Below are 25,803 nucleotides of genomic sequence, written 5' to 3'. Positions count from 1 at the left end.
TCTTGCAACCATCAGCTCTGCAAGGCCTGCGATGAGGCTGCTATTAAATTCCAAAAACACCTTTGCCCTTTTGAGTAGGAGCCTGCCAGGAGCCCCAGGCTGGGCAGCAAGCTGGGGGCTCCCAAAATACCATGCCAGAGCCCCATTCCTTGTGTCTGCAGCCTGCCAAGCCAGCACGGCCGTCCTCGGAGGGAAGAATGGGCACGGAGGTGAGGGCAAGGTGGTGCCCTCGCATCCCTTGTGATGCTGCTTGCTCATCCTGAATCCTCCTCAACTTCCCCATGTCTGCCATACCAACCAGCATTCCTGGGAAGGACGGCCGAGGGGGAAGCAGAGCAGAGGAAATATAAACAGTCCCGTGCAGCTACGCTGGGGAACAGAAGCATGAGAGCGCAGAGCGTGCGGTGCTATAAATAGGCAGCCCAGAGTCAGGCCAACTTTTTCAAAGCTTCCCACGGTCTCCTTGGGAATGTGGGATGCTGTGGACCTTCCCCCAGCCCGGAGGAAGCTGCTGCTGAGGCTGGGAGTCAGGTACCCCCAGGGTGACCTCGGCGTGGGATACCACGCTGATGGGCTGGGGGGAAGAAGGCAAAATGTCTCTCTGCGTCCTGATGCACCTTCCCCTGGAGAGTGGTCCCCAACCAGCCCCGAGCTGACAGGCGGCTCTTGGGCAGAGGTGACATGTTGGGGTCTGTGGGGTCACCCCAGCCTGGATCTCCACCTTGCCACAGCATCGCCCTGCCACCATGGCCACGCTGCCCACGGAGAGCCTCTCCCTGCTGTACTCTCCCACTGTGGCAGGGGCTGATGTGGCCCATGGGATGGTGGCCAGTCTGGGAGAGGGGCTGAAGTCCCTCTCCCACCCTGGGGGCCATATGCAGAGATGGGGCGCCTCCAGCCTTTTGGGGGATAGCACAGTCCTGCTCCACACCGGGTGTGGGACAAACCCACAGGGACAGCCTCCCAACTGTCCCCAGGGTCCCTCCACCCCAGTCCCGCTCATTAAAACAAGAACTCATTAAGACGTGAGCAGGAGCGTGTGCTCACCCGGCGCGCGGCCGTTCCCTCGCCCCCGGTCCTGCCGAAATTCCGGCAGGGGAAGTTTCTCATGAGAACGAAGCCGGCTCCTCTCCTTCCCACTCTGGCCACGCTCACAGTGGCCCCGCAGCCCAGCACCGCCGGCGCCCGCCCAGCCCCGCCACGGGAGCCAGGTGCTGGCCAGATGCTTGCAGCCCCTCGCCCGAGCGCGCAGCGTGCAGGGGGATGCGGCCCCTCGCCTCCGCATGCCGCCAGCCCGGAGCCACGCTGCGTCCGGGGACGCGGCTCTGCCGCATCAAGCCGTGACACCAGCATGTGTGCGGCCACGCTGCCCGCACAGCATGGGATGGTCTCCGCCCTGTAGCAGGTTTCTGCCCCCGCGAGCCACCTCTTTTCTTTCCAGTAGTGTCTCCAAGTGTCTTTGATTGCACACCCCGTCAGAAAATATTTTCAAGGATGCACCCCCAGCAGATCTATATTCACTGATGTATAAATGACATGCATGTGCAGCTGAAAGTCTCATGTTTTCTCCCTGCACCCCATTTTAGAGAACGCGGCTTTAGGGAACTGGCAAAACCCTGGCCTGAGTGTGCAGGCAGGGTGCTGCTGGGCCCGCTTACCCTCCAGCCCTGGGGACACAGGGCTCACCAGGACCCAGAGGAGAGGACAGCTGGGGGTGTGGGGACGCAGAGATGCCACCTTAGTCCCCAGGCCATATCCAAATCACTGCCCTGTGCTGGTCCTGCTGACCCACCTGGGGCACCAGCTGGGGTATGGGCACCTTCCTGCTGCTCCAGCCCCCAACTCAGCACCCTTACCCCAAGCCCTGTCCCCCCACACCTGAAGGGCCATGGCTGGTGCATGATAAATCTCAAGGGCACGTCCCAAGGGAAGGTGGTGGGGCTATTTTTTGGGGGTTGCCCAGGCACTGCAGGGCAGATGGGAGCAGAGAAGCAATGAGCCCTGGCAGAGCAGCCGGGAGGGAGGGAGAGGATGCGACTCGCTTCAGTGAGAGGGTCAAGGTGAGGAGGGCAACCAGGAGCACCTGTGAGAGGGGATGGGGGCTGTGGCCAGGGCTGCACGGCCTTGGAGGGGATGAGGCAGAAGACAGGACTCTCAGCACTGCTCCACAAGGACCCAAACCCAGCCAGGCAGGGGGAGCGCAGCTGCATGGGGGTGCACAGCAGGACTGCTGGCAGCAAAGGGATGGCCCCAGCATCTCCAAAACGAGTTTTTGGGGCCCAGGGCAGCATGCTGCACAGCAGCGGGGTGCAAGCCCAGTCCTAATGTTCACAGAGGGGCTGCTCTGGTTGTGTGTCCCTCCTCCAGCCCAGACGCAGCAACAAGGGTCTGGGGGTCCAGCAGAATGAGGTCACTGCCCTCCCAAGGGACATGGTGGCCTTGGGTATGTCCCAGGCACCCTCTGGGGTCAGCCAGACCCCAGCCACACTGTGTCACGCTCTCCTGCCCACTGCTGGGACCTGATCAAAATAGCTCTGATGGACGTAACCAGGATGCGGGGTCAGGCCCCCACAGAGGGCACGGCCACGGGGTGCGGGCAGCGCACCCACCTCGCCATCCATCCTCCGTCCACAGCCTCACGTGTGCTGCATCCCTGAGACCCCAGAGCTCCATCAGGCATCACAGCAGTGACCCCTCCTCCCCGTTCCGCAGTCTCTTATTTTAGCTCCTTCTTAGCCTTTTCCCCTGCTCTATAAAAAGGAACAGTTTAATGAGGCAGACTTGGCAAATTAAGAAAACCAGCCAGAGGAGCAGCCCTCTGCCGGGGCCGGCTTCAGCAACACGTGCCGCAAAGGGACCGGGGTGAGCCGGCGATGGTGCTGAGCCTGAGCCCTTCGCCTGCTGTGGAGAAAACACAGCCTGCAGTGCCGCAGGGGCCAGCCCGGCTGGAAAACCCATCACGCTGCTCACCTCGCTCACCGCTGCAAAAAACCAGGGAATTTCAAAGCTTGCAAGGTGCCGGCACCGCAAGGCGGCCCCGGCATCACCCGGTTTCGTAACCGCGCTGGCCCAGGGGAGAAGGAACCTTTCCAAATAACCCGGCCCTCCAGCAACCAGGGAAAAAAAGAAAAAACAAAACACAGGAGTGTTGTTCCTCTTGGCTAAGCAAGCCCTGTGCAAACTTCCAGAGGATTTATGGCATTTTAAAGTTTTCCCCTTCAGCGCAGTACTTCTCCAAGACTAAACATCTTCATCAATTCTCAGTCGGCCGGGGCTCGGGCTGCGGCGCGGCAGCGTTCGGCCACGGCAGAGAAGGTGCATATTTCTCTTGGCAAAGCCCGAGAGCCGGCCCCGGGCTGGATCAGACAGCGGCGGAGGGAAGTGAGCTGCCTGCTTTGAACAGCCACCATCATTCACACGTTATTTTTAATAGCTCAGTGAGACAGAGTCCACCCTCCCCAGGAGACTTGGCTCAAGCCCATCCTGCTCACAGCTTTGCCGAAACACCATTAGACAAGCCAACAGGTCTGGCGGGGGAGAAGCGGGGGGCAGGCGGGAGGCGGGGGGAGCAGCGCCTGGGGCTGTTGGCGGATGGGCGCAGGGTGAATTTGGGAGCAGCGACTGGGACCTTCCAGCCATGCTGAGTGGCACCTGGAGCAGGGGAGCGTCACAGGGGCCAGTTGAGGGCTGGGAGCACTTTGCCATGGCTTGCTGGCATCTGTATCCGCTGGGTTTATATTTATATATTGTGGGGTTGTATTTATAAGGCTGCCTGAAGTGGTCAGGGCACCACTAGCACCCACAAAAAGCACTCAGGGGTCTTACAGGAGCTCAGCACCTGCATCCTGGTGCAGTGCAGCACCGGCTCCCCTGGGTTAGTGCCTGGAGTCACTGCTGTGCCCAGGCAGGGGCACCGCAGGCCACCAGCTGCCCCAGCACAGCGGCAGTAGCAGAGGCACAGGGAGCGGCAGAGCCTGCTGAGGCAATCTCACCCTGTTCTCCACTGCATCCCTCCCCTCCCAAAGGCTTCCAGCCCCTCCCGCAGCCAGGGATGGCAGTCACCAGCAGCCAGAGCCCCCAAGCCACAGGAAACCTCTAATAAGAGGCTGTTTAAACTCGACGTCAAGGCTTAAGTCCTCTACTTATTTCCTAATCGCTGTTATTTGCTGAGCTGCGCGGATCCAGCTGCCCAGCCCTCACCCTTGGCAGCTCCTTGTCCCCCGAGAGCCTTTTGCTGAGCTCCCGCATGGCGATACAGAGCCCAGAAGCCCACAGCCCCACTGCAGCCCCCATGCCCGTGGGGCTCGGGCTCGCTGCCCGCCGGCAGACAGCAGTGTGCTGTTGCACTGGGGGAGCTGGCTGACTGCGGCAGGACAGGGGTCCCTGTCAAACCCCACCAGGGCCCAGGAGGAGGTTGCCTGTTCCCCCTGCCCTCAGCCCATGCCGGCACACTGCCTCTCCCAGGCTGTGCCAGGGCTGGGACGGTTGGGGACACCAAGCCCACCCCACAGCAGGCAGTGGGGACCGCGGTCAGGCAGGGCTGCCTGCGCCACATTGTCCAGCACACCCGGGAAGGACAGTACCTGGGAGGCAGCTGGGCTGGCTCGGGGGTCAAAGATCTGCAGTTTCTTGTCCTGTTGAGATAAAAAGGAAACAGAGGAGGGTTAAGGACCCTGGAGCCAGTGGGATATCAAGCCCTATTAGGCAGAAGGCTGGAGTGAGCAGCCCCCCTCCTTCCTGCCCATCACTCTCCTGCCTGCAGTGCTGCCTCACCAGGACCTCAACACCACCAAAACTGCTCCCAGAGATGCGGGGAGCCTCCAAAGCAGTGCCAGGGCTGGAGCCCGACCCCCAGATTCCATCCTGCCAGCACTGCCCAGCATCCTGCAGGCAGGGGAGTGAGTTCTCTCCTGCCCAGCCCCCCACAGCCCAACAGGGCAGGGGATGCCCTTTGGAAAGGGCTGCCTGGGGTGCAGGGGCAGCAGGAGGGCTGCCCCAGTGCCAGCCTTGCTGCCAGGGTGCTATTTGGGGAGCATACACTGTGCCAGGGAGACTCTCATGGCACAGCATGGCAGTGCTGCAGGCCTTGGGGACCATATGGCACGGCTCAGGGGGTGACCTGCACCCTAGATAGCATGCCGTGGGGTCTCAGCCTCTGTGCTCAGCCTGCACGCTTGATACAGGGCTCCAACCGCTTGCTCAGCCTGCACGCCGAGCGGGGCTGGCTGCTCGCTCAGCCCAGGCTGGCTCTGCACGCTCGGCTGGGCTTGTGCGCTCGGTCCTGCTCACCGTCCCCTGCCCATGGCCTGCGGGCCTGGCAGCGCGCTCTGCCCGCACGCTCAGCACCCGGGGACGGCCGGCTCAGCCCATGCGCTTGCTCTGCCTGCACGCTTAGCACGGATGCTCTGCTCGCTCAGCCTGCACGCTCGGTCTGCTTGGCCTCCGTGCAGGGCCTGCGCACAGCCCGCGCCAGCACGTCTGGCAGCGTGCAGGCAGCGAGCAGGCAGCGAGCAGCAGGCGCCATCTAGCGCTCCTGTCCCTCTCGGCTTTGGCACCACTCGCTGACACCATTTTTGCCCTTTTCTCCCCAAAACAGGATCACCATCTGCTACTCAGGAGCAGGGCACAGCCAGCAGCCACCTCAGCTATGCTACGCTGTGCCAAGCAATGCCATGCCACGCCGTGCCATGCCATGCCATGCCATGCTGTACCATGCCGTGCCGTGCCATCGGGAGGTCGCCTGTGCAAGCCGCTCACCTTGCAGGAGGTGCCAAGGAGGCGGCCGTCTCCCTTCCAGGCCAGGCTCTGCAGCTGGTCCCCATGCATGTCCAGAGCTGTGGGAGGGAAGCAGGCTCAGCAGTGGGGTCAGGCAGGGCTCCTCCTGTGGATGAGGCAGGAGCCATCGCTCTCCCACCCGCAAGACCCTGGGGCAATGATCTGGTCTTTCTGAAGGGCCAATGGTAGCCAGAGCAGGGGCCAAGACCTACTGGGATGCTGTCGTGTCCATGCAGGAAGCATCGCCACACTGTCAGCAGTTCGATCCAAAGAGCAGGAGCCCTGGGAAAGCCACGGGGCACTTAACTTCCACCCCTGTGCTGCTGCACAGCTTCCCGTCCCCATTGGGTTAGCTGAGCTCTGGGCAAGGCTGGTCAGCAACAGCCCATGGCACCCACACCTACCCACATACAGGAATACGCAGGGAGAGGGATCTGCCACCTCAGGGGATGCTACAGCCATCCTGGGCAGTACAGGAGCCTGTTACACTCCTGCATCAGAGTGTAGGGAAGCCTGTGCACACACATAAGGGCCTGCAGTGCTCCCTGCCCAAAAAGCCACCCATGCTGCCTGCTTGGTGACACTAAGGTCTGGACTTGAGCCCAGGCACCAGCATGGTGGAGACTCACACTGTGGGCAGGAGCCGGCAGGCACGGCTGTGTTTACCTGTCAGCGGTTGCTGCTGCCCCACGTCCCAGATGGTGACTCGCTTCCCCGCACCGCTGGCCAGGACGCCATCCGCCGTGGGGTGGAACTGCAGCATGTCCACCGGAGCCTCCCCGGGTCCCAGGGTCAGCCCCGCGCTGCTGGGCATGTCCTGGCCGCTCTCTGGCAGGCGCCACACCTTCACCTGCAGCCCAGGGAGAGGGGGTCAGTCCCCGGGCAGGTGAGCTGGACCTGGCTGGGTGCTGGCTTGTTGCTTTTCCAGGCTTTGGTCCCTGAGGACACCAGGCAAACCCTCAGTGCAGCCCATTGAGATCAGAGCTGTGGGAATCTCAGGTGGGAGAGGGCTGATCCCTGACTGACACCATCTGCTCTGTCCCCCACAGCCTGGGGGTGTCCCACACTGCTCCACAAGGCTGGTACCCTCCTCTCCAGGGCTCCTCTTATTCCCATTCCTGCATCTCTATCTCCTCTGGGCTCTACAGTGAATCCCAGAGATATGCCAGGGGACACAGGGTGCACTCTTGGGACCCCCGGCACTGAGCACTCACCGTCTCATCAACAGAGCCTGTAGCCAGCAGGAGCTGATCGAAGGGCGAGAAGTCAAAGTCTGTCACCACATCTGGAAGGAGAAGGGCAGAGGTTTGTCCTCACATCCCCCCCCTGCACACAGCGTGACTGCCCACCTTTGCTCTTCCCCAGCCTCAGACTCTTTTCACACACGTACATGTGCAGGCAGGCAAGGGCAGCCAGGGTCAGATCCAGCCCTATCCAGGCATTTCCAAGCAGCTCAGCTTGACGCGAGAGCCTGAGCCCTCCACCCTGTCCACCAGGGTCTGGCACCCATTCCTGGGCGGCACGGGAGCCCTAAATGGCAACACCCCACAATTGCACCTCCCGGTCCAACCCACTGCCACCCAGGTTTGGCTCTCATGTCAGGATGGACATCCCCAGGAGGAACAGGGAGAAGCATGAACAGCACAAGGGTGTCTGTGCCGGCCTGGATGCCAGGCTGGTGAGGCTGTGCTGGTAATAAGGCTCCCTTTGTAACGCCCTCGGCTCCTGGCGGCAGAGGCCGGCGGGGGGAAGGCTGGAACCGCCAGCAGCAGCCCCTCAGATGCATTTGGCATGCTTGGGAAAGTAGGTCACTGTGTACTTTTCTGCTTCCAGGAGGCTGCGGAAAGACAGGCCCAGGAGGCATGAAGAGCGAGCAGCTCACTCTGCTGCATTTGCCCTGGGAGGAGAGAAAAATCCCTTCCCTGCTTTGGAGGCATTGCTCTGGCACAGCCGGCTTCAAAGGGCTGGTTCTAAATCTCATTAAGAAGCCATTAATGAGGTGCTGGCTCCCTGGGCACCCCTCCAGCGCTCCCCAGGAGCAGCGGAGCTCGGTGCAGCTCCCTGTGCCGCAGCGATGCCAAGGCACTGCTCGCAGGATGGCGGCACTGTGACCAGCTCCCATTTTGCTCCTCTGGTGCAATTTTTTTGGGAAATGGACAGTCAGTGCCCCCCAGCCTGGCACTGCTGCTCCGACACCAGAAGCGTACCCCAGGCTCCCCAGCATTCCATCCCCATGGCCAGGCAGGAGGCAGAGCCCTCGCTGTCGCGATACGTGCCCCTCTGTCCGTAGCCATCCTGTCAGGCGCCTCTTCCCCCACAGCACTCACTCTGCCCACAGCAGAGCTGCTCAGGGCCACAAAGCAGCTGGTCTGGCCTGTTCCTCCATCGCTGGAGACAGGTACACCCATGGTGATACCATCCCCAGCTCCTCTGCCAGCCCGGCACTGGGTGTACTGGGAACTTCAGGGCGTGCAATGAGTAACACAGGAAGGGTGTGCTAGAGCGAGAGTGTGAGGAAGAGCTACGTGTCCAGACCTCACTGCAGCTTGAAAGAAGAAGGGATGTGGATGAATCTGGCTCCTTAGCAACAGCCCAGCCTGGCAGAGCCCTGTGTGCTCGGTGTGGCTGCAGTCGGCTTGTGCCTCGCACATAAGTGAGACTTGTCAGAGTCACCCTGCCTGTGGGTGACGGTCCCTGACGATTCCAGCAGCTCCCCCAGCCCCTCGCCTGGGAGACAGCCCAACATGGCATCCCTGACTGGGACTCAGCACCTGAGCCCTTCCGCACAGCCCATGGTGGAGCAAATGCCCCTGTGGGTGTGGGAGGTGGTACCCAGCTCCTCGGTGCCCCAGTGCAGTGTACGGTGGAGGCACGGGATGAACCAGAGTGGGGCTGGTAGACACCCAGCTCACCTGAGTGGCAGCAGAGCTGAGACACAGTCCTCTTGCCTCCATCCTTGCACTCCAGTGGCACGATGCCCAGCACACCTGCAGGAGAGGACACAGGAACAGCTGTGTCACCAGCTGTGTCACCAGCCTGCCCATGGCCCACATGATGCTCCCAGGAACCCTCACAGTCTGGGACACAGCGCGGGGACACCCAGTTTTGCAATGCAAACCAAGAGATGTGGGACTGTCAGCACTTCTGGGGAAACTCAGGGAAAGTCTCTTCAACTTGCTCTCAAGCCTCCTGGGGTCCCTGTCACCCAGCTCTGCAGGGACCACAGGACCAAACACCTCCCACCCCTCCAGCCATGCCTGGCACCCCTTCCCTTGTGTCTCACCCGCTGCCTCGGTATTGAATGCGATCCAGTGGCAGCTGGCCTTCACGTGGTTCCCACAGGATGCAATGGAGCCCGCTCGGATACCCGTGATCCAGGCCTGGGGGGGAGAAGGAAAACCCATGTGAGGAGATGCCTCTGTTTTGGAGGGACTCAACGCTGTGGCTGCAGCTCGGCTGGAGGGGAGACAACAGAGCATCATCAGAGACCCTCAGCCCCAGCAGAGCTCCCACACCAATGGACCTGGCACTACCTGGGGGCTGACAACACCAACATAGTCATGTTGGAGGCAGTCTATAGGGCTCCATTCTCTGGGAGGGCCAAGGCAATGCAGCTGCTCACGTTCTGGGGCTTTGGGGCCAGCTTTGCCAGGAGTGGGAGACAGGAGCATCCTGGCTCCCAGTGCTGCTTCTCCCTGAAACTGCCCCAGCCCTAGGCTCTCCCATGGCAGAAAGGGCTCAGAAGAGTTTGCAGTAAACTGATACTGGAGAATTTGTGATGGGACAAATGTTCTTGGGCTGTGAAGCACCAGGAGGTCAGGGCGCGGCTGACCGAGGCAGATAGATGCCTCCAGCAGCGTGCTTCCTGCATGGACAAGGAACTGCATCTCACCTCCAAAATCCCACTCTGCAGTGTTTCTCACTTCTACTCCACGGCTGAGCACTGCACCCGTGGGGCACTGAGACACCCTGTGTCAGCCGGACCCACTCCAGGTGACACAGACACCCGGCCTCAAGTGGCCATTGGGACCAGGAACTCCTCGGCACACCCAGGGCCAAGTCCAACCCTCAAGCAAAGGCAACAGTGAGTGTTTTACAGCTGCTACCATGCCTGTACGCCTCCAGAAGCCACCAGCATTGTGGAGAACTGTCGCAGGGGTCCAGAGCAGTGGATACCCCACCAACAGGGCAGAGCCCTTTGCAGGGAAGGCAGCTGTGCACGCGGCCCCGAAAGGGCCGAGCCCCAGGTTTCCTCTCCTTGCACGGCTTCCTTTGGAGGCCTGACAGAGAGCAGAGGTTCCTGTAGCACTTCCTCTGGTCCTTGTCACAGCAGCCTGCTCGGTGACAGACCTGTTAACCCTTCTCCTGCCAAACGGAGGTTCCTCTCCCCACACCCAGCAGGCAGGTTGGGAGCTGCAGTGGGGAGGGGAAACAGGTCTGTAGCGTGACCAAGACCCAAGAGGAAGGGTCCCACAGTCTGTCCCCTGTCACCCCTGCACTGGTTCCTTGGTGAGGGAGGTCACCAGCCTCATCCGGCCCCCAGCATCCAGGGGTACCACGCAGGACCCCTGCAGCGAAGTTTCGCAGAGGGATCACTGATCTGGTCTGTCCCAGCCCCACGACATCCCTGCACGCAGCCAGGAGCCCCCAAAGGTGCCGTCCTTCTCACAGGGTGTCAGGGCAGCCAGTAAAGCACATACATGGTAACATTGAGCCCTAAAACAAACCACAAGTTTTCAGGGTGCCACTGCCAGCAGAGCCCGTAGATGCTGCCTGAAGGGGAGAAGCAATTCAGATGTGATCCTTCATGATTACAGTGTGTTTCCTGATCTGTCCAGGTCAAGTGTCTGCCTTCACCTCCACAAACAACCTGCTTGGCCAAGGACATGAAGTGTTTCCGGCTGTGACACCTGAGATGGGTTTGGAGATGAGATGTCCACCTCTCACGTCCTGCCCTGCACAGCTGGGTGACAAGAGCTTGCTTTCCAGGGACATGTTTCATGCCTGGATGGGAAATGCCTTTTTGAAATGCCACCTTCCAGGCACTGAGCCTGGCGTGGGCTGCCGGAGGCAGAGCAGGTGCCTCCCTGCACACAAGGACAAGAGCACATCATCTGTCCGTGTCCTGCAGAGCTTCCCCACCACAGTGACCGACACTAGGGCAGCGGTGACAGGAACGTCCCTGCCCGGAGGATGACATAACCCGCCATGGCAAGGCACCCCAGCACCTACACCACACACACACGCTCCCCAGGCTGGCCGCTGGCATCAGCTCATCTGCACCCTGAGGCTTGCAGCTAAATGCTCAGTTGGCTGAGATTTCAGCAACCTGCTCTGCAGGTTCACTGTGGCTGGCACACTGCAAGGATGCTGGGATGCTTGAGGCCGGGCACGATGGCAGGGGCCACCATGTCCCCTCATACAGCTGAAACTCAGGGGGATGTTTTGGGTGCTCACCTGGTCTGCAGAGTCATTTAAGTGCAGGACAGGCCAGCCTGGTGCAAGGATGGCTTGGCTGGGAAGTTACAGGGAAGAAGAGCACTGATGTCCAAGTGTTGGGAGATAAAGATTTTGGTGGCACCAGATTCCTTTCGAAGGCAGCAAGATGTGCTGATTTTTAGCAGCATCACCCATCCAGCATGAGCTCTCCACTTCTGGCCAGATGGTCTACACTGAAGAATACCAGCCTCCCACATCTGCATGCCACCTTGGCACAACTGGCAACCACAGCATCCTATGCCATGTAACTGGCCCACATTGTCCCTTCTGCAAGTCCCTTACCCAGTATCTCATGAGCTGAGATGGATCATGATTCTTGGCAGGGTAGGGACTGGTTATGCGTGGGGCAGAGGCCGTAGCTGGGCACCACCTGGCTCTGTGCTGCCCCGTGGGACCCACCAGACCTGCCTGGCCTCATTGGTGCCAATCTCCGCAGCTCGTGGGAAGGGTGACGGGGTTCAGCACTGTCCCACAGGCCCCCAGCATTTCCTCTTTGCCTGCGGAAGTGGGGAGGCAGGAGTGGGGCCCAGCGTTTCACACTCAGCGTGCACAGTTCCCCTGGCAGCACAGGCGAACCAGGGCTGCCTGGGGAGGGCCCAGCACCAGCCAGGTACCAAGCTGAGCTGGGACGGTGGGCAGCATTAACCAGGGGCCAACAGGCTGTGCCAGCCATGCCCAGCCAGGGTCTCATGGCAGGCGGGGCACAGCCCGGCTCCCTGCCGACACGGGGCCGGTACCCCAAGCCAGCGGCACCGGCTGCACCGCCCCGGGTGGGCTGAGGTTCCCCACCAGCACCCGGCTGCAAAACACCCTGTGGGAGGAAACCTCCGCGGACGCCGGGGCGGGAAGCAGCGGGTGCCAAGGAGGGGCCGCCCGGGCGACGCTGCCGCACCACGGCCGGGCACCGCGCGGGGGAGCCGGGCACGGCCCCGTCATACCGGCAGGGCCGCAGCAGCGGGACCAGAAGCCGCGCAATGTCGGGGTGGCACCACCGGCACCCCGGGGCCGCCCCATCGCTACCGCGGTGCTGGTCCTGCCTCTAACCGCCTGCACCCCGGCCCCGCCACCCCCACCCCCCGGTACCGGACAGCGGGTAGCGTCCCGCGACGCTCACCTCCCTGCGGGGCAGCCGGGCCTCGGTGTGTCGGAATTTGGACGCCTTGAAGCGATTCATGTTGCTCCGGCTGCACCGAGCCGCGCCGAACCGAGCCCAGCCGCTCCGCCCGCCCCGGGGCCACCGACCACGCCCTCCCCAGAGGCCCCGCCCCGGGACACGCCCTTGTTGTTTAGTCCCGCCCCCGACCCCTCGCCCCCCACCCTCTGTTCGGTACCCCGGGCTGTCCCTGCCCGGCGAGGTCCCCGTGATCGGGACAGAGACCGCCAGCCCGGCGCGGCCGCTCCCTGGGACCCTCCTCATAGCCCCCCTCCTTGGGGCTGAGCCCCAGCGTTGGAGCCACCCCGGTGTGACCGTCTCGGAGGCTGCAGCCCCTTCCCCGCCTCCTGCAGGGATTCGAGGGCTCCCGCCTGGCAGCTGCCCACCCACGGGCACCCGGGACTGCGACCCCCCCGCTGTCGTCCAAATGTCCCTCTGGAAACAATGGCAGCTGTTCCTCTGGGCAGAGTGCGGGGGGACAGCGGGAGGTTTCCAGTCCCGTGGGCTCCGCGACCTCGTCCCCTCCCCGGCCCCGCAGCCGGCAGTGAACAGAAACCTTTGTGCACCGACAGCTGCCGGGGAGGGGGAAAGAAGAGACGGCTGGATTCGCGTCCACTGGGCCCGCCCGCGTCCAGCCACGGCTCAGCCACTCCCGGTGGGGCCCGGGTCTCCTTCGACGCCGCCCGGGCTGTGACACCGGGGTGCGCCCTCGGCGCTGCCGTGCTCTCCCACACACCGCGGGGCCGAGCAGCTGCCGACGGGCGTGCCAAAGCCCCGGTAGCGACGGCAGGAGAGACCTCGGCACGAATTATCCTTGTCGCTAGAGAAAAGCTCCCGCCCCGCGCAGGCACAGCCGGCTGGGTTCGGAACAGCCTTTATTTCTGCTCTCCGGTGCTGCTCTTAGCAACCTGATCCGGTTGAAGATGTCAGCGCTCACAGCAGCAGGCTGGATCGGGTGAACTCCGAAGGTCCCTTCCGAACCAGCCCCTTCCGTGGTTCTGTGATGCTTCACCCACCCAGCAGAACGCTCCCCGGGGCCGGGCAGCCTCGGCCCCGCCGGGGGTTGCGGGGTCTGGCTGTGCCCGGTTCCCCGGGGGACAAGGACGCTCTTTCCGACGAGGGTCCCATCTGCCGCTCTCCCCGCCCCAGGGCTCGTGCTGTGCCGCGCCCGGCACCGCTCACAGGCCTCTCCCGGCGCCCCCCGCCCCTCCGGGGCCCAGCCGGGCGCTCCCCGTGGCAGCCCCAGCCCCGCGCTCCCCGCCAGGCCCGCGCTGACCCCGCCGCTCTCCGGCAGCCCCGCCCAGCAGCGGCCCCGCGCATGCGCGACGCCGGTCCGAGGTGCGGCGCGTGCCCCGAGTCCTCCTCCGCAACGTCGCGCGTCGCCAGTGGCGCAGGCGCAGCGCTGCGCGCGGGCCAAGATGGCGGCCGGGAGCTCCGCGCGGTGGCTCGGGGCGGCCGCGGCCGCCGGCAGGAGCCGCGGGCGGGACGGGCGGCTGCCGCTCGTCTGGCTGGTGCGGGGGCTCAGCGTCCCGCCGCCCCCCGTCACCGCCTCGGCCCGCGCCGCCCGCCGCCTCCTGCCGCTGCGCACCGGGCTCTGCGCCGCGGGTGAGCGGGGCCGGAGGCGGCCGCGGGGCCTCAGCGGGCCGGGGCGGGGGGCGGCGAGCCGCGGGCGGTCGCGTCAGGGCCGGGCGGGGGCCGGGCCCCTTCCCGCGGCCTTGTCCCGCCTCCCGCCCTCCGCGGCGCTGACCCGGCCCTCACCCCGGCCCCTCTGTCCTCCTCTCCCGCAGGCACGAAGCGCGTTGCCGCCGCCGCCTTCCACAGCAGCGCCGGGGGCCGCGCCAAGGAGGACTATTACCAGGTGCTGGGGGTGCCCCGCTCCGCCACCCAGAAGGAGATCAAGAAGGCCTATTACCAGGCACGTCCGAGCGGGGACACGCACGCTGCCGGGGGGGACACGCAGGCTGCCGGGGACACGCCGCCGGGGCAGACAGGCAAGCACCGGGCCTGTGTCCTGGCGGAGGAGCCGTAGCTGCCCTCTGTTGCACGGCAGAGATCAAACCCTGCTTTGGCATCTCTGCCTTTGGCCCACTGGAGAGGAGGTGGAGGGAAAGCTCAGCACAGGGGTCTGGGGATCTCCTCAAAAGGGGGGTTTGCCTGTGCTGTCATCTGAGGTGTCCCTCCAGAAGGTCCTGGGACTGCTGGGAGATTGAGGAGCAGCTTCTGTTGTTCCTTGTACTGGGATGATAATGGAAAATAAAGCCTATTAGTTCCCTAAAATACAGAGTGAGCGCCAAGCTCTACCTGATGTGTTTCTCCATGCTAAAGTGAATTACTTTTGTTTGTCTCTAATACTTGAATTCTTATTGTTTAGCTGGCAAAGAAATACCACCCTGATACAAATAAAGATGACCCTAAAGCCAAAGAGAAGTTCTCTCAGCTGGCAGAAGCCTATGAGGTAATATGCAGGATTTTGTTATCATGAAAAGGAAGAAATATTGGAGGGTAGATGGAGGGAAACATTTATTGTATGCATTTCCAGTAAAATTGTGGCTAATTTTTTGCTTTAGGTGTGAGTGCCTCTGTCCCAACAGTGTCTCCAGGAAATTACTTGGTCCAAATATCTGATTTAGCTGGATATGTTTTTGGCTGCTTGAATTTGGGCTCGCTCTTAGCAGTGGGTGACTGGCAAGGGTGCCGTGGTTACTACAGTGGAATTATTGGTCAGCTTAAGTAAACCGAAAACCTGTCAGCAGTTACCAGGTGTTTGATACAGAGGTACCTTCCACTGTGTTGCACCCCAGCCCTGTTTCTTCCTGCTCTTCAGTTTGTTCAGAAATCTTGTGGTTTGTTTTTTTTTTTGCTCTTGTGAGTTTTCAGTTTACCCCAGCACTCTTACCACCATCTTTTACATGATATATTAATGGTCAACTATATAATGTAAGCTATTCTTGATTATTATAAATTAGTAAGATATTGTAATTTTCCTGATGATGATGAGCTGGGTAGGGAAGAAGGAGCTTTTCGTAATTCGTGCGCTGCTGAGCACTGGAGTAGCCCTCCTGATGACAGGCACGTTTGACAACATGGGCTTGTGGCAGTAACACCAGTAGCCTGGAATTGCGAGAGACACTGCCCTGCAGATACAGGCTGTCCACTTGCTCAGGATCTGTCTCCAGATCCTGATGGCATCATTCTTTTTGCCTCAAAGGTCTTAAGTGATGAAGTGAAGCGAAAACAGTACGATGCGTATGGCACGGCAAGTTTTGATCCTGGCGCAGCGGGTGCTGGCGCAGGGCGGCAGTACTGGAGCACCGGTCCATCGATTGATCCGGAAGAGCTGTTCAAAAAAATCTTCGGAGAGTTTTCAGGATCCCCTTTCGGTGATTTTCAGAGTGTTTTTGACCAGCCACAGGAGGTATGAAGTGCGTTTATTTTCTGAGTAATGAAATGAAAATGAGAAAACCACAAAAGCTGGAGAGGGACATGAGTCTGTCACAGGTCACTCTAGGAGCAGACTTAAACAAAGAATCTTTTCTGGGAGTGTCAACACATGAGTGTCCCATTGTATGGGTGGGAGAATCACATATTTTTGGTAAGCCATGTGGATACATTTTCCACACCTTCAGAGACAGTGTCTTTTTCTGGACTTCAGCTACTTCATCTGGTATTTACTGACACCAGTTGGTGCTGCCAAACAATTCCATCATTGTAGAGGCATCTTTTCTGCTGTACATTGATTTACATATGTCTGCTTTGATCTCTAATGCTAGAAACCACAAAATGCCTCTTAACTATAAAACAAGCCTTCCAGCATTAGGTTTGACTGCTTTATTTGCTTAATTTTGCAACTTAATTGGCTTAACTTTGCAGTGAAGCCTATAGCAAAACAACACCTATGACTTTTTACTGCAGCTCAATGCTCTTTTAAGTATTGACAGTGTTGGTTCATGTGCTCCCTTCAGAACTGCTTGGAGTTGAGTAGTTCTGGCTTTACTAAAAATGGCCTTTTTGTTATAAACAGAATTTTCTATTTTGTGCAGTCATCTTTGCCGATGACTTCCCTTGGTAAGTAAAGAGTTTAACGAGGAAGAGCTGATACTCTCATTGAGATTGAAGGCCTTCACCCTCCCCTGTTGCTGCATTCCCATCAAACAAAACCTTTAGGAATTTTAAGAGTTTTCCTGAGGGCAGGCAAATGCTTGACTTCTATTTTTACTTCCTTTTCTATTTTTAAATCTTATTTCTGCTACACAACTGCTCATCAGACTGGTGTAATCATTATTCCTGTATTCCTTTTGTACCCCTTTTTATTATGAGACAGATTATTGCTTCCTCAAATGAGACACACCTCTTCTGAATGCATTGTCCATCCATCTGTTTCTCCTCCCATCTATTACCCGGATGTATTTTAAGCGTTGTTTGATATTTGGCCTAGAACAATTTCATTCTGCTTAAGACCCCATTGCACATCAGTCGTAAATCAATGTCCCTGTTTTCTGTACAGTATATCATGGAACTGACATTCACCCAAGCTGCAAAAGGTGTTAACAAAGAGATTGTGGTGAACATCAACGACTCCTGTGAGAGATGCCATGGTAAAGGACACGAGCCTGGTACCAAAGCACAGCGCTGTCACTACTGCAGTGGCACTGGCATGGTAAGAGCTTCTTAAGACACAGGTTCTGCTGTGCTTCTCCTTGTTGGGACAAGTCAGTCCCTTACACGGTGAAAAATTCTCCCTACAGTCATCAGCTTATCTTGGGTGAAGCCAGGTTAATGTGAATTTCATGTTAATATGTGGTAGGAAGATTATCCTCATATTAAAGGAGTGCTCTGTGCAGCTAAAAGCACCGACCTTCAGGGCTAAACCCTGTGGTGTTGTACATCCAGCAAACCACATTTATATAGCGTAACAGTTCTGAAATTTCTTGGGCATTAAATGGGATACTTTTAATTGAGGGGTGGAGGAAGGAGAAAGGTGATGATGGCATGAGGGTAATCTTGAAATAGGAGGATGGTGTTACTTACAATAAACAATGATCAAGCTTCAGGCTTCCAGTTTCCACTCATGAAAATGGGCACCACCAGTCGGTCTGTGACCAGAATATCTCTCTGCACAGAACAGGTGTAGTTGGACAGAGGAGACTGTGAGCTCTTCCCACTGTTTCCTCACGTGCTTCACTCTGGTGGGTGGCTTTCCCAGTTCAGTCCGTAGCTTGGTCTCTGTAACATTTTCCTGGACACTGGCAATAATTCATGCAAGTGGATTGTCCTTGGATTCCTCAAAACTCAGACATTTGTAGTTCCTTGTGAAAGAGCTTTGCTCCTGCTTGCACATTAAATCCTAGAGATGACATGTTGTGTTGCCCTTCCACTTGCCATGAGACACTTGCACATTGTAGTGATGGTTTTCAGTGGAAATAAGAATCTGAATCTGATTGCATCTGATCCAGCTTCTCACAAGCAGCATCCTCTCTGGATTTCTGAGCCAGTTTTCTGCTGCACCCCTTGCTAAAGGGTCTCATCCTGTCAGGTTAAATGTGCAATTAGAGGGACCCAAATGTGCTGGGCCAGTCACTGGCAGCGTTTTTGAAGTGAAAAGTACCAGCTCAGTACCAAATATTTGTACGATTTTTGTTTTCTTCACTAGGAGACAATAAATACCGGCCCTTTTGTAATGCGCTCTACCTGCCGACGATGCGGCGGTCGTGGTACCATCATAACAACCCCGTGCGTCGTATGTCGAGGAACAGGACAAACCAAACAGAAGAAGACAGTGATGGTTCCTGTACCAGCTGGTTAGTGCTGTACTTGTGTGCTGCTCTGTTAAATAACCATAGTGATTTGGTTCCACTTGGCCAACAGCAAGGCACTTGCCTTCAAGCCCTTGCCAGGTACTAATATCAGAGCAATGTAAGAAGTTTTGCTGCAGAGAAGTTGTAAGAACAAAGCAGGCTGATAGCTTGGCAACTGAAAGGGCTAGTAAGGAGATTAACTTTTTGGACATGGATAGAAATGTTTGCTTTGCCCTTCCTGAGCTGAGGCTTTGGTTTTTGCATGGATCCTTGTAGGCAGCTTTTGAAGAGTGAAACTCTCAAATGTTTTGTTGCCTTGGGACTTCTGTTTGTCCTTGATGAAGCCTGGTGACAGGGCAGGAATCTTGAAAGCCTTAGCATTTCTCAGAGCAGTGTGCTGATGGCCTTCCTCACCAGAGAGAATAAAATGAGCAGAGGGGCTGAAGAATTGCTGCTTTGAGACCGCCCTGGGTGAGCAGCCTATAATTTTCCTGCAGCTTGTGGAAGCTGCCCTGTGTTCCTTAGCCTAATGCATTTCCCAAAAGAATTCTGTAGGGATTGAAGTAATGAGCCTACTTGGGTTGTAGTGATCACGTCAGGTATAAATGTGTGCTGACGATGTGTGCCACACATTTGGCCACAGCTCCTGGGCGCCTGTGGAGAGTGTTACTGTGCTGCCCGCTGGTAGGTCTTGTGCCTTGTGCTGCTGGGTGTGCGGTGCTGCTGTGGTGGCAGGCGCTTGGGGACGGCAAGAGCTGCAGGCATTCAAGTAACATGTGAATTACAATGCAAGGTAACATTCCCTCTTTTTTCTGATTGCAGGTGTTGAGGATGGGCAGACAGTTCGGATGCCTGTGGGGAAGAAGGAAATTTTCATTACATTCAGGGTATGTATCATTAAATTGTTGGCTGTTTTCAGTATTTGTTGGTTGCTTTCTCCCTTCACAACTGCCTGTGAAGTCTGAGGGACTTAATGCGGGGTGGAGGAGGAAGAGCGAGTGATCCTTTGAAACAGCTGAGGTAACACAATCCACGTGAACTTTCTGAGACAGCAGAAGATCTGCATTGTAACAAGTGGTGTAACGTTAAGTCTGCTCATGAAGAATTGTGCTGTTTGTTCCAGGACGAGGCCTTTAGGGTCATGAGCATCAAAATGCAGAGTAGGTTCTTGATGCCTTGAGTGACTTGGAAGTCAAGCTTGCACGGGTGAGTGCGCCAAGGAGGGCTGCAGGAACGCCCGTAGGAGGCTGGCTGGTCAAATGTCCTTTTGCAGACACATGTTAAGTGCTGCTTAGGACATGTTTTGTAGCCTGTAGGTATCCTGTCATACGCATTTCTGTCAAGGACAGAATTTTTTTCAGGACCTTTTTTGTGGTGCAGGAGGGTGTAATTCTCTTCCAGCTTGTGAGGCCACTGCAAAGGTGCTTGCCTTCCTCTTCTCTTCTGGATTTCCCCTGTTCAGGGTGCTGGGCAAGGCAGTGTCTTCTCTGCCTCTGCAGAATCACGCTGACACTGATAAATGATCAACAGGATTAGGGGAGGGAGTTGCTGAGCTAGGAAGCGAGGCATCCTCCTAAGCCTCTGGCTAATTACAGTCATGTCAAGATCTGTGTTTTTCTAAAAGACTGAACATTAACTTACACTTCTTAGCTGTGCAGCTTGTAGATGGTAAAGGGTCTGACTACAGCATTCTGGTGGGTTTTTTTATAAGAATTTTCAAAGCTGTTTACTGTGAGAAGTTGGTTGTGCCCACTTCTCTTGGGAACTGCCTGCCTTTTAGGTTCAGAAGAGTTCTGTGTTCAGAAGAAACGGAGCAGATATCCATTCAGACCTCCTCATTTCAATAGCACAGGCTGTTCTGGGAGGCACAGCCAGATGTCAAGGCTTGTACGAGACAATCAATATCACAGTGAGTACCATTATGTGAAAGAGCTTGGGCATAAATTAATGTGGGACAGCAGAGACTTCTCCTTTGCTGCAAAAATGGTGCAAATCCAAGTCTGCCAGTGTCGAGTTTCAGACTTCTTCAGGGCTGAGCCACCAGGTAGTTTGTGACCTGCCCGGTCACCCTCCTTTCCTATTGCTGTGTAGGGCCAGGGAAGGGAAGGGCTTGGCTGGGCTGGGCTGGGTGGATTGCTGGACAAATCCCATCAAAGGTCTACAGACCATGTGTGATTCTCTACTTATTCCTTCAAAAGCCTTTCTGTCATTATTGATATGGCTTCTGAATGTGTCCAGGTGCATGAACATATCAGATCTCTCCCATCCTACTTTGAAGCTTGCTGGAGAAGTAGTTCATTTTTGTAGACATGTAATTACCATATAAAGTGTTAAACTAGAGTAATAAATGTGACTCCTCTGTGTTCATAGATACCCCCTGGTATTCAGCCAGACCAGAGAATTCGAATGAGTGGGAAAGGCATTCCCAAAGTTAACAGTTATGGCTACGGAGACCACTACATTCACATAAAGATAAAAATTCCTCAGTAAGTAGACCTAATGCAAGTTTCTGTGAAATCTTGAACTTTTTGCAAAAAATGTTGTTGAGAAAGATTTTTGTGAAAGTTCCTTACTGCTTTATCAAGATGATTAATTTCTCACTCTGCTTTTTATTCTAATGAGAGGGTTTGGGTTTTTTTTTTTAGTAATAATAACATTTGGCAACCCAGCCCCCAAAATCCTAAAGCCTGGAAACATATACGTAGTTCTGCACCTGCGCATTTGTCTGGCTGTCTGCGATTCTGTCTGGATCCCTGTTGCACAGATTCAGCGTCTGTGCTCTTAGACTTACAGCTTAAAGGAACTGAAGCCCTTGGGAGTTGCTTTTCAGACTGCTCAGCCACCCTCTGCTCCTGCGGTGAAAGAACCTCGTTAGCTTGTATTGCTGCACTTGGCAAGGGAGTTCTTTCCTCAGGTCTGCCCAGCAGACGTGTGTTCTGTTGCAGCTCCACCTGGTTCTTCTCAGCACTTCAAAATACTTTGTTTTTTTCACTGCAGTTTGGTGAAATGCAGCACGTAATATCTCTCCTCTTTGGGGCTTCTTCATTATAGATTTCCCATTTTAAGAGCACTGTAGGGATTCTGAGGGTATGCCAGGTGTATTAATCTTGCAGTTCCAGTAGCTGCCTCTTGTGTATGCTGCCAGAGAGGGTTAAGGAGACGTGTAGACACATCTGTCCCAAAAAACAGCTGTAACCAACACTTCTGTCTTCAATATGCAGGAGGCTGACAGATCGCCAGAGAGCCCTGATGATGAGCTATGCTGAGGATGAGACAGATGTGGAGGGCACGGTGAATGGGGTCACAAATACAGCATCAGGTGAGCGGCGTGAATTAGCGCTTCTTCCTCATGGAAGTGGCGTGGGAGTGCAGAGCGCTTCCCGGGGCTCCTGGGGAGGAAGGTGAGCCTGGGTCACCTCGAGACAGCATGTCAGCACAGCCTGCCAAGCATGTTATGTCGGAAATAGTTTTAGTGTGATGTCGGTAGGCTGTAGCACAGAGCAAGGAGGGAGCCTCTTCCCCCAGAACTTTAATACTTACTGGGCAAATCTGTGCAGGAGTAGAGAGCAGGTGTTGAGCTCCTGCTGGGCCCTGACAAGTTGTGGTGAGTCTCACTGTGGTTATGAAAGCCTTCTGCTCCCCACTTCTACCCCTGTGCCAGAAGTAACTTGTCTTAGTAGCAGAAGTAGAAGAAGAGAATGTGCCTCAGGCCAGTTTTATTGTGTGAGTTAATCTGTTCTTCTGACCGCAGTTTTTCTCCTTGAGAGCTGAACTGCAGTCAGGGTGGCTCTAGCCCATATTCTGTGCACACAAGGGAATCTTGGAGATGTATTCATTGGTGCCGAGTGGTGGCTCCACTGTACTGACACGGCGTCCAGCGTGATGGAGTGAAGCCAGCTGGGGGCTTTGTAAAGTTGCTCTTTCAGCTCCAGATTAAAAATTTTGATCCAGCAATGATATGTTTTAAGTTTCAGTGGCCAGGTACCTGGCAGCAATGGTATAGCTAAAGGAAAAAACCACACGGTAGAACAGTAAGGCAAGGGCTTTGTCTTGTGCTGTTGGGAAACAGCTTTTTCTTTGCTTGTATTGAACAATGAACTTAAAGCTTGTTGGATTGTGATTTCTTTCTACGCTTGAAACAAAAAATGCATACAGCTAGGCAAAAGCGAGTGTCTTTCAAAGCTGCTAAATGATCCCAGGAACTCAGGTCCTCTCTACTACATGTAGCAAATATAGGCTGACCTTCAGGATATTGGTAGGTGGCATCTGCCAAATTACTTACCAGTGTTGTGGCTTTTAGTGCTTCCATGACACAGAAGTTATGTCTTTTCCACTGCAGGTAAGCATTAAAGGTCAGCCTTGGGAGCAAGGGGAGAGATCTCTGATCACAACACTTTCATTTCAGCCTTTTAAAGATGTTTATGTGCTAAAGGAAAAAAATACTCTTCAAATTTCATTTTAAGAAGTAAACCTGCTAGTTTTTACCACACTTAAGCAGCAAGGCGGATTAAAAACAGTGCCAGTAGTTTACAGCATAGAGACAGGCTGTTGCTGAGAGCATGTCCTTGCTCTGGGAAGCAGAAACACCCTGAGTGGATGGACGCGAGTTCTGCCACAGGCCGCAGTATTTCACACTGTTGCATCAGTCTGAGCTCAGCAGTCAGCTGCGGGAGGACGGGGAAGGGCTGGACTTTGTGTTCTCTGTGCACAAAGAAAGCCCGAGGAGGACTCAGGGGTCTTGTTATTGATGGTTATACCATAGAAAAAGCAGATCAGCAAAGAGGTCTCCTTGGTTCTTGCTGTAGCCACTTCTGGGGGGACAAACAACTTCTCAGGACCTGTTTATACAGGAAAATTATGCTTGTTGATGCCAGTAAGATTCCTTATCTGGGCACTCGTTCTGAAATACTTGCAGCCTTTTTCATTCTAGCCCGATTTCATTTTCTCCTTGATACTGTTTGAGCACTGTATAAGAATTATGTGAGGCAGGCTCCCAGTATGGTTTTGCAGTGCTTTGCTGTAAAGGTTCACACCACCACCATGGAACAGGAAGACAGATTGTTTCAAGGACCACCAGTATAGGTTTTTTTTCTGTAAAGTCATGGCTGGCTGTGGTCAAGTTGACAACTTGATTTTGGTGGCAGATTCTCAATTCTGGGTGTGTGTTTTCAAAGCCTGTGGAGCCTCTGACTCAGTTGTGCCACAGGAGAATTCCCTTGGCAGTTGCACGGCTGGGAGCGGTGTTACCTGGTCTTCTCCTCCACTTCAGGGGTCCAAGCTCTGCAGTGCTTCCATCACAAGTGGTCCAGCACTGTGACTCACTGCCAGGTGCAGCCCTGGGTGACCATTCGCTGTGCACGAGGATGCTGGCAAAACCAGCAAACTTGACCATTCCCTGTCTAAAATAACCCTCTCACTTTGTCAGGGGTGCTGGCTCCTGGTGGGAGATGTATCTGACTGCAGCCCTTTGCTGTTTGTGTCCAGGTGGCAGGGGGACGGCTAGCGCTGACGCAGGCGGGGATAGGCCTGAGGCTGAGGAGAACAAGGAGGGATTCCTTTCCAAACTTAAGAAAATGTTTAGCTCCTAACACCCCATCTGAGGTAGGAGGCCTCTTGTGTTTTATTGTCATCTTTCCCTCACACTAAGCAGAAGTTGCACTTCTTGGGAGGTAGAAGCAGCAAAAGCACAGCACTGCTTCTCCCTTAGCCTCAGGCCTTCCAGCCGCTGGTGTGAAAAGCCCTAGCTGTCCCTTGTGACCTGGAGCAAAAAGCCAGGGACAAAACTGCATTGTTGCTGCAGCAAAAATGCTGGATACGTCTTCAGAGAGGTTGGCGCCCTCCCCTGCAGCTCTGCTGCCTTGTCTGCTCAGTGGCTGTACCCAATTCAAAGCACCGAGAGCGTTCCCATTAGCTGATAAGGCTGGGACCAGGCAGTTCTGCAGCCATCACAAAGCCTGGCCTTGCCGGGAGGCACAGCTGGGCCTGCAGAGCCTCTGGTGCCAGTATGGGCTCACCCCTACCACGGGCTGGCAGCACCAGGAAGGAGTCAATCTTTGTCGTAAAGCACAGCAAAGGCCCCGTCACACAAACAAGCCACAGTCTTATAACTTGGGGTGCTGTTTAGTTGGTGTTGCTCTGCTGCGAGGGAGCGCTGCAGACCTGAAATCATCTATGGCAGATTGTGGCGTCTTGGGTTCCAAGGGCTCAGCTTCCTGTCACTGCAGGCATCAATGTCTGTTCTGCCAGTGTGGTGGCAGGTCAGGTGGGGAGGTGCTCTTGTGCCTTTGGCCGATTCAGTCAGAAATATTAAATTTTTCTCTTGCTTCTACAGGGAAGCGTTCTACTGGAAGCTAGGAGCCAGCGGCAATTGTCTTTGCAGTTGGGGATGAATGTTTCTGGCAGCGGGCACAAGAGAGTGAAGAATGTCAGTCAACAGCACCGTGAGAATCCCAGCTGGAGAGGCTACAAACTACTGAGGCACCAACACTCATCACGATACAAACCCACCCACCGTCCTAGGGAATGGTAATGAAGGAAAATACCAGCTTTGCAGAAACAGATCTCTCTCAAGGTTGCTCCACAGTCCTTACCGCTGCTGGAAGCTTATTTCATAAAAATTAAAGTTGAAATATTATTTAGAATCTAAACCAGTGGAAATGTGAAATGAAAATTGTCCTTCTGGTGCAGAGCAGAGCAGTTTACTGTAGGGACTCCAGTATGGCTGCTGCTCGCTCACTCAGGTGTCCCTCTTAATGCTAGATGTGCTTGGTGAACTTGTCACTGCTTATTTTCTCCTGGGAGGCTTGGTGCGTCAGTGAGTTTGAACCCTCTTCACGACAGCTCTCCGGGCTGCCCCGCACGTCTCAGCGGGGGAAGTGTCCCCGGGGCTGGGAGTGGTCAGAACCCCGGCGCCCTCCGCAGCCCTGGGGCTTCCTAGTCCTGCTGATCTCCTGCACAAAGAGCAGAGATGGAATCTGCACTTTGCCTCAGGTTTCCCTTTTCTACCCAAATTAACTAGAGTTACAACACAGATGCTGTTGCTTCTGAACGGGTACAAGTTAATCACAAAACCCTTTGCCAGTTTGGGACAAAATATTTTATTATGTTAACACAACACCTGTAGCATAAAGGATTGGTCAAAGAGTTATTGTTCCTACATGTGTGAGAATACAAGTGGATCACTCCTTCCAGGTGGAGTTGAGCTCTTGCAGTGAGTATTTTCATGGTTATTGTAGCCCGCTGTTAGTTATACTGTGCAGGTACCATCAGCCCACATACTAATTGACAAGTTAAACAAGGACATGTCGTAGTCTTGCCCTTCTTAATTTGCTGAAATAAAGCACGTGTTGCCTCCTGATTAAACTGTCTGTAAAGTGATTCTGTATTCATGTAAATAAGATTGACTTCATAAAGATATTTAACACATGCTGTGCCTTGCTGCCTTCTCTACTCCTCCACCCTCATCTGTCACCCCCTTTCCCTCCTCCAGTAACAGGAACAAGGTCTTTTCTGGGACAGGGAGGGGACAGTGCAAGATGTCTTGAGCACCTCTCTGGGGGCCAAAATTGACTTTTAAGCGCA

The 25,803-nt window shown here is 55.8% G+C and overlaps 2 protein-coding genes across 3 annotated transcripts in view; one reads left to right on the top strand and one right to left on the bottom strand.

Annotated features, from left to right (window-relative positions):
- The window catches only part of LOC308046251 (coronin-7-like), a gene marked incomplete at both ends in the record, with an annotated part of 36,988 nt that extends 24,540 nt beyond the window's left edge, over positions 1 to 12,448 (bottom strand). Inside the window, 7 exons of the mRNA XM_080353980.1 lie at positions 4,584 to 4,634; positions 5,758 to 5,834; positions 6,442 to 6,625; positions 6,990 to 7,060; positions 8,688 to 8,762; positions 9,059 to 9,155; positions 12,389 to 12,448. Of these exons, the coding sequence (XP_080210106.1) occupies positions 4,584 to 4,634; positions 5,758 to 5,834; positions 6,442 to 6,625; positions 6,990 to 7,060; positions 8,688 to 8,762; positions 9,059 to 9,155; positions 12,389 to 12,448 (615 nt within the window). The remainder of the gene's footprint in view (positions 1 to 4,583; positions 4,635 to 5,757; positions 5,835 to 6,441; positions 6,626 to 6,989; positions 7,061 to 8,687; positions 8,763 to 9,058; positions 9,156 to 12,388) is intronic.
- Positions 12,449 to 13,818: 1,370 nt separating this feature from the next.
- Positions 13,819 to 25,624, top strand: DNAJA3 (DnaJ heat shock protein family (Hsp40) member A3). Of its 2 annotated transcripts, XM_080353733.1 has the most exons (12): positions 13,819 to 14,032; positions 14,215 to 14,342; positions 14,799 to 14,882; positions 15,636 to 15,842; positions 16,932 to 17,084; positions 18,078 to 18,225; positions 19,045 to 19,109; positions 20,003 to 20,131; positions 20,593 to 20,708; positions 21,444 to 21,541; positions 23,707 to 23,823; positions 24,554 to 25,624. In XM_080353733.1, the coding sequence occupies exons 1-11, from the start codon at positions 13,846 to 13,848 to the stop codon at positions 23,808 to 23,810; spliced, it is 1,419 nt and encodes a 472-aa protein (XP_080209859.1). In that variant the 5' UTR covers positions 13,819 to 13,845; the 3' UTR covers positions 23,811 to 23,823; positions 24,554 to 25,624. The 2 variants fall into 2 exon arrangements, with proteins under 2 accessions (XP_080209859.1, XP_080209858.1); XM_080353732.1 differs by lacking the exon at positions 23,707 to 23,823 and having other exon boundaries at positions 13,821 to 14,032; positions 24,554 to 25,616.
- The last annotated feature ends 179 nt before the right edge of the window (positions 25,625 to 25,803 follow it).

This window comes from Nesoenas mayeri (genome assembly GCF_963082525.1).
Source record: "Nesoenas mayeri genome assembly, chromosome: 15".
Lineage (NCBI taxonomy): Eukaryota > Metazoa > Chordata > Aves > Columbiformes > Columbidae > Nesoenas > Nesoenas mayeri.
The sequence above is the reverse complement of the archived record's forward strand: the minus strand, read 5'-3'. Positions and strand labels throughout refer to the sequence as shown.